The sequence below is a fragment of the Leuresthes tenuis genome, unplaced genomic scaffold (assembly GCF_036924035.1).
Source record: "Leuresthes tenuis unplaced genomic scaffold, fLeuTen1.0.hap1 SCAF_2, whole genome shotgun sequence".
NCBI lineage: Eukaryota > Metazoa > Chordata > Actinopteri > Atheriniformes > Atherinopsidae > Leuresthes > Leuresthes tenuis.
In genome coordinates this window covers 8,444,350-8,458,202 of record NW_027325356.1, presented here as the reverse complement: position 1 = coordinate 8,458,202, position 13,853 = coordinate 8,444,350, and the positions used below count along the sequence as shown (strand labels likewise).

General features: G+C 41.3%; 1 protein-coding gene across 11 annotated transcripts in view; it reads left to right on the top strand.

Annotated features, from left to right (window-relative positions):
• neo1a (neogenin 1a) overlaps positions 1–13,853 on the top strand; it is a 158,631-nt gene that overhangs the window by 41,593 nt on the left and 103,185 nt on the right. For all 11 annotated transcript variants that reach the window (XM_072380082.1, XM_072380086.1, XM_072380080.1 and 8 more), the window contains exon 2: positions 13,133–13,456. In XM_072380082.1, the coding sequence (XP_072236183.1) occupies positions 13,133–13,456 (324 nt within the window). The remainder of the gene's footprint in view (positions 1–13,132; positions 13,457–13,853) is intronic.

Here is a 13,853-nt window from a genome sequence, read left to right as displayed (position 1 = left end):
CTTGTGCTGGGGATTAGATGGGTGCAGGGCCAGAGAGAGCCCCTCTGGTGGCTGCGATTGCCTTGGAGTGGGTTGTTGGGGTGTGCATGAAACCCTCTGGGGGGAAAGACTGCACTGCACACAAATCATTACTGCTCATCAGTCGCTGACACTCAGCCACTTATTTAGTCAGCAGCTTGGCTTGGCTGGGGCATAGATATGCACACACACACACACAGACAGACACATTTAAAGAAACACACCACATTATACATCAGGTTGGTGAGGAGAAAATCATTGAGAAACACTTGTTTTGGAGCAATGCATTTTAATTTGTCAGTACTGAGTGGGTCACGGTCTCAAGCTCAATATAACCATTCATCATAGCTTCAAAGTCTATTTTCAAACAAATTGCCACAATTGATATGTGTGCAGCTTTCATTTGGCAGAAAACTGTCGAGCGAGTCTTGACATGACAAAAAGTGTTGCTTCAGCGATACGCAGGTCCCTATCTAACACCTCCCTGTGAATTATTTACAGCCACTATATCGTGTTAGCAGTGTGAAGCATATTGAACACATAATTCTCTCATCTTTTATTGATGGTCTTTTGATACCAGCTGCACTGATAATATAGGTAATAGAGCTTAATATGTAGACCAGCATGCAGATTTGACTGTCACGTTTGAGTTAATAGTGATGAGACTTCGTCTAAGCTTTATTGTTGACTCAGTTTGCTTCAGAAATGAGGACTGATGGGGGAGGAGGGGGTATCCCAGACCAGATTGCTCTGAAAGAGATTATGTCTGCTTATGATATACTGTAAACACTTGCGCACAAGCTGGTTATGCTCAGTGGTTGACTGTTTACACACCTTGGCTGACAGATAAGAGAGAATTTCAGCTGTGCTCTGATCAAATCTGCCAAAGGACAAGTTGGTGTCAAGTGCTCCCGGTCTCTGCTTCCTGTGTTTTTATTGTGAGAGGTACAGATTGAGGCAGACAACAGTGGAGGAGGTGAGGGGGGCGGCTCCCTTTTGATAGGTTCAATCTCTTGGTTTGTGGGTTTCTGTATGCATGCACAGCCACACATGCTTGTGATGAAATCACACAATAGAACCTCAGTACTGTCCGTCAGTGTGCAAGAAATGGGATTCATCTCTCTAACTCAACAAAGGGCTGAGATGCACCAGCCACTGCTCCGATGGGACGCCTTTGTGAGTTGAGCCCTGCCAAAAATGATTCTGATTATACGTTGTAATTACAGCAGACAAATGAGCCATAACTAAGGAAACAAGTATCTTTTTATCCCAGTTTTTTTCATTCAGAAGTCTTCAAAACACAAAGAAACGAATCACCTCAAACCAACATACCAGTGTTAAACTGTAAATGCTTCATAATCTGATGAGATGTGCCGTCAGATATGTTAGTTCAAGCGACATTTTTAAAGTTTTTTTTGTGGTCAGATATTCTATACCATTTTTTCTAAATATACAGCATAGACTTGGTAATTAACGTGCACCATGTTGCAAAAATGAAGCAGCATTGAGAAATGACTCCCGTTGAGACTGAGTGTCTTTGTGCTTTTTGTGGCTGCTGGGACACAAGGGCCCTTTTTCATTCAGCTCTTATCTAAGCCAGACTGATTGAGGCCACATAGTCATAATTCTCTTTGTAAACAAATGAGACGAGCTTCTTTCACTGTCTGATGTGTTCTCACAAATTCACAGTGAGACTCATTTTGCCCGCTGTTTCCTGTTGATATTCCCTTCCCTGATAGCTTGACTGCACAACAAAAAGAACACTACTCTGTCTTGTTGCCACATCACTGCCCCTCTTCCTCACCTGTAATATGATCCATATTAGCATCCACAAGAGTCTGGGAAGCTCCTGCTGTCTGCGCTGACAGGACTGAGAGCAGAGATAAGCTCACTCTGTAATGAGTATTCAGCCTCCTTTGGGCAGGAAAATGAAAGAAAGACCCTTCAGGGCTGCAGTGGGTAGCAACACAGGCCATAAGCATGTGTTATTGAGAAATGCAGTCTCCGTGACCAGGACTGTTGTGGAGAGGTGATGCCTTCTTGATGGCTAATATTGATGCTACGCCTCACTTCACATTCTGCCCCTGATGCCACAACATCCTGCAACCTCTTCTGTTGTAGTTACACCCTCAGTAACTGGAACAAACTTCATATTTAATGGTGGACAACAAAATAGAGATGGGCTGGTTACAGTGGAACAACTTTAACTTTAAGACTTTAATAATGTGTCTTAGATATTTGGTATGAGGTATGTTTAGCATTATATGTCCCATAAACACTAATATCTCACCCAGCAATGCCAAAAAAGTCGTTGTGGTGGTAGTTGTTGATCACTCTGGGATATATACTGACTTTATGTTCAATTTTTTTCTTTATATCAAAGCTCAACCTAGCAGAATTAAAAAATCCAGAGTTGTGCCTGATCAGACCTGTGGAGGTCACCAATCAGAGCAGAGTGGGTTTTTTGGGGGAGATTAGGCCTCCCAAGCTTGTGTTTTTGTGTGAATATGTGTAATATAGTACCACTGTTGTACCTGTTTCAAAAGCAACTTTTATGAATGAGACAACGGGAACAGGAGGATCAAATGTAAAGATTCACTTAGGGCACTTGCGTACCAAACTGGCGTGAAGAACCACTGATAATGAGAGGCCCCCTGCTGGGTCTCCTCCCATCACCAGCTTCTGAACAAACGAAATAGCACATGAAAACACCGCAAAAGTGCCATCCAACAGTGTCAAGGGGGCACATGCACCAAAAATACAGGAGAGACAGATGCTCACTGATGCTCCAGATGTGCCTGACGGCTGATTATCAGCTTGGTGTATAAGGTCCCTTATATTCAGGCAGCTTTGATTTCTCTACACTAAGATACATCCACTCCAATAAAGTTTGAGGTATAACCTTTGCTACAGTTACTCTAATAATTCACGTGGAGACTTTTGAAAAAGCTGCTGACCTGATTTTGGTTTGAAGGCTGGCCTGGTTTGGCAGATACAGAGACTTTTTGTAAAAATTCCCTTGAATGGGGCTGCTTGCAAGAATTGTGGGATGACATTATCTCCTGTCATTTTGCAAAGGATTGTCCGGTACATCCTGTGCTGAAAGAGATTAAAAAGAAAGTCTTGAAACAGCGATTCTTTGTGTTTATAGAACTGGATCAGCTCGTATTATGGCTGCCACTGAGATACTTCAGGTCATTTCACTTAATAAGATACCTTCCTAAGCAATGAAGACTATTCAACCACAACCTCACGCCTCAATGCCTTTGGTGATCTTGTCTTTCTCATGTATGAACTCCTTTCCCACTGCCCTGGCTTCCCCTGCCGATGGATAATACTCCCTTTGCCACTCTCAAATGTTTACGACTTACTTCTACTCTTTATTTTCTGCCACCATTACTCTACAACTAAACAAGCATCAGCTTCGTCTTTACACCAGCATACATAAGTGTTCATGTGATGTGTTTTTTAGCTAGAACATATTATTTCTGCTCATGTACATGGCCTTTACCTAACTACATATTTCTGTAGTGTTGAGGAAACATGTTTCTTCCTTTCTTCCTTGAATTTTTGCTGTTACTTTTATGTTTAGTGATGGGTTTGCTGTGGTTTATAGGTTTGCTATACATATGCCACAAAATGAGGAATTGCCATGTGCTTGTCAGCAGGCTGGAAGCAGCAAACTCCTGTTAAAAACAAAGTGTCCTCTCCAGGAAAAGAAGCCATTTTTCTTTAACTTCAAGGGAGCTGTGCTATTTTCAAGATGACCGTAATATCTATAAGACCTTCATGTCTCATGCAGCCTCCTCATTTTGTAATCTTAACAATGCCCCTGGTGCAAACAGTTAACCCCTGTAACCACACATAACTCCTCCATTATTACTGTGCTGTCTTCATATAGCATTTCCCCCTGATCCCCTGCGTCTCTACGTTGCACTGGATATGTTGTGCAGAGTTATTTTAAGGGTCTTTTTCGGAGGGGCAGCATCCGGTTTCAAGTAAAATAGTAATTGACTATCCCTCCCAGAGTTGGCTCAAAGGCTTTGATCTTTCCTGTACTCCAGTGTTAAATGGTTTCTTCTGAATTTCTGTGAACACACAGCAACTGGCTTTTCTCTTATCAGCGGCCCACTAACAGCACTTTGTAGCCACTAGCAATTCACCCTGAAAAGAAAAAAAAAGAGTAAGAAGAAGACGAGCCGTTCCTATTTTCAATAAACATACTGCTTCTGTATGCAGGTTATTAAGGTTGGAACAAACAAGAATGTTTTTCTTCATTAATACTGCTCACCATTGTCAAGTTTTTATTAGTTTTTTCTATTTAAAGGAAATCTGTTCTTTAAGTATCAATAATTGGCCAGTGTAATAGTCTGTAATTGTTCACTGGGAATTGTAAAGTGGGGACTGTGACTCAGCTCTTGTAATTAGAAAAATCTTGCATGCTGATGCTTATCTTAACAAGGGGAAAAACTGAGATACTTTTGAATGTTTTTGTGACTCAGGGTCAGTAATTGGCATCAAGCTTATCAGACAAAGATTGGCTACACTTGACCGCTCAAAGGAGCCAGAACCAAAGACTGCGATCAAGACAATTGCTGAAAGTGACCTCTAGCAGAGTTGTCTGATGTGAACTGCACTTTTATTTCTGGCTTGTCAGACCAAACTAGCTGTTAGAAGTCTGTGTGGGTTAGTTATATTGTAAACAACTGATTTTCTTTCTTTCTCTCCTGATTTAAAAAAAAAAAAAAGAAGTATTAAAGCGACAGCTGTCAAGGTCAAAATGGGCAAAGAACCAGACTTTGAAATCCAATGCTGATAAATTGCTGGGTGTTTGACTGTGCCAGGCATACAGGATTATATCGATTTTCTTTCCTCTGTGTGTATATATGTTTACGTGAGTGAGTGTGATAGCAAAAAACCAGGGGCAAGAGAATGCAATATTGTGTTTCATTAAAAAATCTATCGGATATCTCATTACAGCCTCGTGATTTTCTTTAGCATCGGGGTTAGCGGGGAAGGGGTGGAGGTGGGTGGTAAGATGAATGTGCTTTCCTGTCTTAGATGACTATCTCATCTGTAGTTGTTCATGGATAAAGAAGGAACTCTGCTCAGTATGTCAACCACTTCCTGGCCATGTTTGCCCACTGCTTGCCGGGTTTACAGACTTATCAGATAACTCCTCTTCACATGGTAGTGATGGCTAAAAATGTCTAAAATGACTGGATCTATAGCAAAGCAAATGTCTGCTTGTTTATATATATCTCACTCAAGTTAACTGATTGATGTTGATATCTAACTCTAAATCTCCCCCTAAATCCGTCACACAGGTGTGCTTTCTGACCTTGTCAGATTTTTAAATGAATCCACTCCCAATTACAGTTTTTATTTTTAGCTGAAATGAGGCTGCTTTTGGTTAAAAAAGTATTGCAAGCATTCACAGTGGTCCTGCGTGGTGATTTCTGGCCGTATTTTAAAGGTATTTCCACCCCCTCAATTTAAAGAGCATTTTTCCTAAAAACAGCAGAGACTGTTCTCTGTAGCGACGGTGAGGATTGTTACGGACTCTTTAACGGCCAGAAAAGGTTAGTCCAATTCTCAAAAATCTTGACATTAAGTGATGGTTGTAACCTTTAGTCCAGCTGCTCTGTTGGCCTCCCTTTAACCTTAGAGACATGCTGTTTCTTGCTGTTTTTCTTTGCAATTATTCACTGAGACTTTTTTAAAAAAGAAAAGGGGGGGGGGGGGGGGGGGGGCTTTCACACTGTACACTTGTATCATCTCCACACTACCTCTCACAGTTTGCATGTCTGTTGCTTTTGTCTCAGTGGGCTAATCCTTCATCTGGGACCCACGGGGAGACAGATAAGAAGGGGGAATTTTAGCCTCAATCAGTGCTGCTTAATTATCACAACCAGATGAGGTTAGAGGAGAGTTCCCTGTTTACATAGTCCCTCCTGAACGTATATCCCTCTGCACATTCTCACACTCAGCTGTTGGAAGCTTTGCCGTTCCCTCCATTCAAGTGTTATGTTTCCCTGTTTAGTGTATGCCACCTAAATATGTTACTTAATCTGTTGTAAATTCACAATTTAGCAGTGAAGTGAGAGTTTTACATCTGTAAACTTGATGATTTCATAATCAGTAGTAGTTTAATCATGCTCTGTTTTACGTGCACTGGAACTGGACTGGACTATGAATTGCAAGTATATATATTTTAGAAATGCAGGTTCCAAGCGTAAGTGGTGCAAACACTGCTGAGAAATTAATCCTACACTAATGAGAGAAAAGCATGAATCAGTCAGCTCTTTCCCTTCTGTATACACCATTTGCAGCATCAACATTCAGCAAGTTAGATGCAGAGACATAAAAAGGTGCTTATGAGCTGACTGATGAAGCTTGAATAAGAAGAACTATTATATGCAGAAGATGTAATCTTCTGTCATGATAGTATAAATACACTAAAATAATCTTTGACTAGGCTTTATAGGCCACTACAGGTTCTTTAGAGGTTTGGGTTAAATGGGTACCTCCAAATGAAGATGAAAAATGCCAAAAACTGCAGTTCCTGCAGTGGCCACTCAAGGCTAGCATCAATAGCACGTCATTCTAGATCCCACTGTTACAATGCTAAAATGTCACTGCAGAAACAAACAAGTTTACCGTAGAGCCTTCTGCAGTCGTTTTCAATTTCCACAGGTAATTCAAGCCTTGTTTAACTCGAATCAAGGCTCAAACTGGGCCTCCTGTTTGGTTTCTGACTGGTTTCTGGTGTCTGTTTTATATAACCCATGTCACCAGTGGTGTCTGTTATTTAAACACCAGCTAGAGCCTAATTTCTTTTTTGGCTCGAGCTTGAGTCTTCCACTGCAAAACAGAAAATCCAGGTCAGTGTGTGTGGCTTTTGTGAAGTAAAGCTTAGGTAGTCATTCATCACTGTTACACTATAGCTTTACAACATGATGTGATGCTGCACTGAGTGCGAAGGCAGAACATTTACACAGAACAGAAATCCCACTCTTACAGTCTCCAGATTGGATGTGTTATTTTAAAAAAAAAGAAATTGATGCATTTGAATTTAACAGTTGTATTATTCAATGAATTATTTGAAAAGGATCTATTTTTACATCTGATTACAAAGAAGCTGACATTTAGAACATTTTTTGTCAGTTCTCAGAGCAAAGCTGACGTTACTGCAGCAATCCTCTCCATATTTGACCCTGTCATGTTGTCACTGAGCCTCCAGGGTTTTGCCATGGCAGCCAGCATAGTAGATGGAATTGGATACCCTCCTCTTTTAATCCGCCAGTTGACTGGGTGCCAGCACAGGACAGGCAGGGTGCGCTAGGTGCCCCAGTCACTTTGTCCAGCCCTTTATAACTTGGCCTCAAACCCTCATTTCATCTCCTCCTGTGGGGAATGCTGAGAATACCAGAATCAGTGGGTTGTTTTTTTTTCCTGATGAGAGCTCGATCCTTCAGTTATGTCAAGTGCCAAACAGCCTCTGACTACATTTAGTCATATATAAGAAAAATAGTGACAAAAGATGCATTCCAGCATCAGTCAACATGTGTCTTCCTTTCAATTAGTCATTATGACTCTGTGACCCTAGTTTAGATTAGATTTTTATGCTCCAGGTCAGTATTTCATCTCACTGAAAACTCATATCTGTCTCAATAATGTGTATACTCTCTTTTCTTGCGACTTCTTATAACTTGGTTTCCATCTGTGTTTTTGCTATTCATTTAGAAGATCTAAATAAGAAAAGATGAAGGGAACAGCAATTAGAAAAGACCTCCGCTAATGAGACACAGTAACAACAAAAAAATGGAGGTAGCTTTTGCCCGTTTCATTATGCACATTGGAAGGAATGAAAACAATTTTGAATCATGTCTGACTTAGCAAAGATTAAAGTGGCATGACTCAACATCTGTTTTCAGTCTGACCCAATAAGCAATAAACTCATGTGACTGACTGAGCCCTCCAAGATGTGATATGATATCCCTGATGTTCCCAGAGATGAAAGTCAGTACTGAAGCAGAGCCCTCTCTCAATTTTCCTCATGTGGATGTCCACCACAGTTTTAGTTTTTTCCCCCTAAAGGTGCTTCCTGTTAGGAAAACCATCACTGGCACTGTAGCCTGCACAGCTAGCCCAAGTGCCGGAAAATTAGTTTTAACAACATGAAAATAATAAACCTTAGCTTGCAACCCCTTTCTATTAGAATCCGTGAGGAAACGTCTGCTGTCCTTTGATTAGAAGAGGACGCCTTTTTCCCCCCAAATACTTAAACACCTCCCTCCCAAGTTTGCTGCATTTGCTTTTAATGTTCTGTTGAAGACACCCAGTCTCAAGATCATTGTTATTTTCCTGAGATGGCCCATGGTGACAGATGGGCTGTAAAAAGGAGTTTGGAGAGATAGCAGGATGAAAGATTCAGCAAAAAAAATTACACACATATTAGAGTTATAAAGATAAAGGAGGTGGGGGGTGGTTGCAGGAGGGATGTGGAGACAGCCATTCCCATCAGTATCATTAAAGCAACCCTGACGCTGAGGGTGAAAGAACCAACAGTGGAGAGATGGAAATGAGGTGAGGCAGAAGCTTGGTGAACAAAGTGCTAAGGTTTATTAAAAAGTGCCTTTCTGCCGCCTCTATCTTTATCCGTGTGAAAGACATTAATTCACTTTTATGTGCTCTTAATGATTTTATTTATTTTTTTTTACTCGTTTCCATGTAAAGGTCTAGCAGCTTAGAGAGCATGTGTCACATGATAAAGCGGGAATACAGACCAAAGAGTGTGAAAACTGCATTCCTACGTAATGGAGCATAACAAGAAGATTTTATATCGCTCTTTGTCTTTTAAAAAGATAATCTTCTTGCTCTTGTAAAGCCCTATCAATCGTTTTTACCTTTCATGAAGTGTAGGATTTCCTTGTCCCTGAGTCCAAGCCACAGAAGGGCCTCTGTTGCTGAAAATGTGACTCGTTTCGAGGGCAGGCCGCTCAGCCTCAAGAGCAGCTCAATAAGGACTATAGTCAATATGGCTGCTCTCAGACAGCGGCTCAATGAGGAAGGAGGCTTCCTGCTGAGCCAGGGCTAGAATAGGACAGAACAGGGGGTCTTTGTGTGGAGGGCAGACCCTCGCCCACTACTCTGCGATTACACTCAATGTTGAGAGGCTGACTTTGTAATCTTCTCCAGAAATTGTAAAGTGTATCCAGTTTGGTGCTGAGCACAACAGAAATTGATCCTTGCCAAAGATTACATGTCAACAAAATGAGTTTACTTGCTGCTCCTTTCTTGGAAGAATTGAGGCAAACCTTTTCCCAGCTTTCCAAACCACCAAGCAAAGAGATCTGGAAGTTGTGGCCTGCAGTCTGAACACGTTCATATGTCACAATGATAGGAAGTTCTGTAATGTTGGAAAACTTGCTTTTAAAGATGGCTCAGTACGGCAGTTTGAGCAACAGTTCCAGGTCTTTCAATCAGCCTCTTTCATATCAAAACTGAGGGAGAAACTTGGAGAAAAAATGCAGGGCAGCATATGGGGCAGCACCTTAAAACTGGACTCTTAAACCTTATATGACTGCTGAGAAAAGTGGATTTGGGATGGAGGTAACAGCGCGTACTTATCAAACGGACAACCTCATTTTCTAGCGCCTTGCTCTCTACTCCCTCATTCTCGTTGGTTGCCCCGGTGTAGAGGTTCCTATTTTTCAAGCAATAACTGGGTGGCTGTGACACTGGTGGGGCTGAATAGATTAGACCTCTCGCACTGTAATTTGGTTTTTAGACTCCCCCTTCCATCTTCAACTCCATTCCTTTGTTGTTAAAAGCCTGCAGTGAGTCAGTGGTGACATACATTTCTGTATGTGTTCATTGTGACAACTTATTCAGGTGCACTCTGCATTATTCACCTTAAAGTATAGTCTGGCCCCGTCTGTTGGATTTTGTCTGCTACAGTACAGCTTGGTTATATATTTTCCTGCGCTTCAGTGTGTGGGAATACAAGCCCTGCTGAGTAGTCTTATCAGCGAGCACTACAGAATACATCAACAGAACACAGCTGGTTCTGTAGGTGCTCAGAAATATTTTTCCAGGCCTACAATTCTCAATGTTAGTCGCCAGAAGTAATCTTTTCCTTAGCACTGAGATGAAAGTTGAAGCTCATTTAACCCACCTGCTGATCTTCCTCACTCTTATATGGGAGAAATAGTTTGGGCTGGTTAGCCTTTTGATATCAACCACTGACATGTTTTTCTGACTTTTTCTTACCTTAATAAAACTGCTTTCAGTTGAAGTTAAGAAGCCTGTATTGATGTTAAGATTCTGTGATTCCCTAAGGGACTCGACAGACTGGCGAAATATGAATTTTAATATCTGCTCTCATAAATTACACTTCATTTTCTAAAAATAATCTGAGGCAGGTGGTTTAAAAAAAGATTTTCCCGTTCCTTGACTAATTTATTGTAGTTGCACTACAGAGAGGATTTTGCACACTTTTTTAAGCAGCAGTATTGTATGTTTAATGCCCAGTCTATAATGTGAGGCTTTATTATGACCGTTACTGACTGCATTGCTAAAAAGATTGGATTTACAAACGTGGTTAACAAAATTTAATGCAGAGAAAGCTCTTTTTTTGTAGCTGATGTCACTTTTCATCAAAATATTTGTTTAGCCTGTAAATCGTGAGTCCAGTCATACCTTCCTGGACTTTGGCCTCAGTTGCATCACTGTTTTGCTTTCTTGTCCGTGAGTGTGTTTGTTTATCTGCAGTTTGACAAGTATTGATGCCATCTATAGTTTTTGTGGGAAATGGTTCTCAGAGGAAATCATTTTGATGTTGTGACAAAGCAGGCAGCAATCCATTGCCCTTTCTGTCCCGGTTTATATTAGTATCTTATTGCCATGCCCTGCTCTGCTGACAGTGGCTGTTTCATCTGCAAGTTGGAGCATATGGTTTGCCATTTTGTCCACAAATGATATTGAAGCTAAATCCTTCCCTACTGTTTTTGTGATGTGAATAAAAAGCTGCAAAAGGTGCCTTTTTGCCTCTTATAGGATACTGTAGGACCTTTAAGTCCTTTCAGTTTTCTCTTCCCATTGAAAGTGACTGAAGATGGTTCTTTGACTGGAAAAGAGCCAAGCCTGGGCGGGGACGCTCTGCCCAACCCACACACCCACAGTTCCAGCAGAATAAAGCAGAAATGATTAAGCATGCCATGGTCCCTCTGGTCTGCAGGAGTGAAGAATTCCCCCCACTGTGACTCCACTCTAGTCTCGCTCCATCTGTCATGTACATCATCATAAAACACATTTGCTGGTGTTGTCACATTCAGCCCAATATGTACATGGGGCTGTTCTGAATTTATTTACTTCCTTAAATCCGCTTCTCACTTTTTTGTAATTTAAAATCACTCCCTTACTGTTCCCCGGAGTTCTGCAACCACATCTATCTGAAGGGATTGGTAAATTTGTAAATTTGATAAAGTTCACCAAATTCAGCTTTACTTGCATTCAGCCTGTAGGTTGACTTACAAATTGTAATACATCAGCTTTCTTTTTTCATCAAGGGCCGGCTAATCAGACTGGCCTTAATTCAGTCAGAAAAGCCAAAGTCCTCCTTTGTTTATTCGGACAGAACAATGGCACTTTTCCTTTTCAGTATCCTAGTCTTTCATTCTAGTCTTTTCCATCAGTTTATTAGTGTTGAGATGATTACACAACTTCGCTGGAATGCCATTTTTTTCACATTTATTCCCCAATGTGAAAGTGGAAATTTTCTGTTTAATTCAGCCACTTTCAGTTTCATTTTGCTGTAATTGTTTACGCTTTCAAGAGAACTAAGTGCACTGAGGACAAGCAGCCATGTCGCCACCGTAATGGACCATGCATCGTTTCTCTCTTTGGATCTTACATTAGGGACACAAGGTAGAGAAATTACCCCCTCATAGTTAAATGGCTGAACAATTGGCATAGCATCTCTCTTTTGCGTTCCCTATTCTCTCATTTTCTGTCTGCTTCTCTTTCCGTGCTCTTTCCCCCCCTCGAGGCATGACATTTTCTAAAAAGAGAGCGGGCATATTTTAAACCGCATTTAACACTCAGCCACTTATTTCACTCCATGAGTTGCATTATTTAAATATCTTCATAACCTCTTAATAATTTTTCTAGCTCTACCTCATCCCTGCAGAACTGATAATTGGTGTTATTTATCTAAACAATACCACTGTGTGACTCTTAGGGTGGGAGTGCTTGAATAATGGATGAGGACAAATGCAAAGCAATTGCACTTACTCTGACTTTGGCACGATCCATGTCAGTGCAGTGTTGCCATTTATGCTCGAGGAAAGGAAATGGCAGGAACGTTCCAGAGTGTTTACTCCTTCGCTGTACTCTGTATTTATAATAAAGAAAGACGTGATATTAACTTGCCAGAGAGGCTAGACTGGGTTAAATTAGTCAATTCCTCTTACCCAACTCCAGTGGGGCTTGTGGCTTCATAATAAAAAGGCTTTTGGAGGCTCTGGGATAGACCAAGGCTCCTTGGCTGAAATGATGCAATGAACAAAGTGATAGTTTGCTTTGGGAACATTTCGTTGAGTGCTTTCAGGCTCCTGCAGTCCTGCAGTGTTTTAGCATTTTTGAGTCCTAAAATACGCTGTTTGTGTCAGTGACATCTTAAATGTGATTTATGGCCACTTGGCACGTGGTAGGTCTAAAAAAGCAGTGTGGAGTTCGTTGTATTACAGCTCTCATGACTGCAACATGGTCTGAAGGGAGTTTGTACTGATCGTTATTGTAGTTGCTTACAGTTGTGTCTACTGATAGAACAGTGTGTTGAAGGTTGGCACATGACCGAATCTGAAGCATTACATTTCTACATTCTTGTGGAAAGTAGATACCTGCTAGAAGCGTATTAAACACAGAAATATCTCTGGGAACAGATAACATTACAATAGAAAGGATCAGGCGTTGGACACCGGCAAGAATTTTACTTTATGTTCATCACAGCTCATGGCTTAGTTGTTCTTTTTTAATACATCACAAACTGTGTATGCAGAGCAACCTGCTCTTTGTTCACCCTGCTTTTATCTTGCCTCTCCCTCTTCAGGTTCACCAGTACACCCCTTCAGCCCCTTCTGGTTCACAGTGGAGCCCCAGGACACTCTGGCCATTCGGGGAAACTCTGCACTACTCAACTGCTCAGCACATAGCGACGCAGCCACGCCGGCACGCATCGAATGGAAAAAAGACGGCACTTTCATGAGCCTGGTTTCCGATGAGCGGCGGCACATCCTCCCTGATGGCTCGCTGTTCTTCACACACGTCGTCCACTCTAAACACAACAAGCCAGACGAGGGCACCTACCAGTGTGTCGCTACAATTGACAACCTGGGATCCATTTCCAGCCGCACAGCACGCCTTTCTGTAGCAGGTAAGGGCTGCCAGATGTAGTATAGGAGCACAGTTGCTTCCCACATGTTTTACAGACCCATAGTACAGAGGTGTTTTGACTTGCATTGGCTGATGAAATCTCTAATGGACTAGAAGAATATATTCAGTACAAGGCTTATGGATATATGAGGTAATACGTTTTAGGTAATCCCTGCTTTAACGTTTGATAATCTAATAAACCACTAAATTTATAACAGGTGAATAAATTCAGTAAGAAGGAGAAGTGATATGTTAGATATGTGTTTAACACCATTAAAATGAAAGCCAGCTAAACACTCGTATGTTTCTGTTACAGTTGCCTATTTCTTCAGTCTACTGAATGTTTGCACCTGCACAACTATGCACACTTACATAACAACTGTCCATAAAAAGATTTC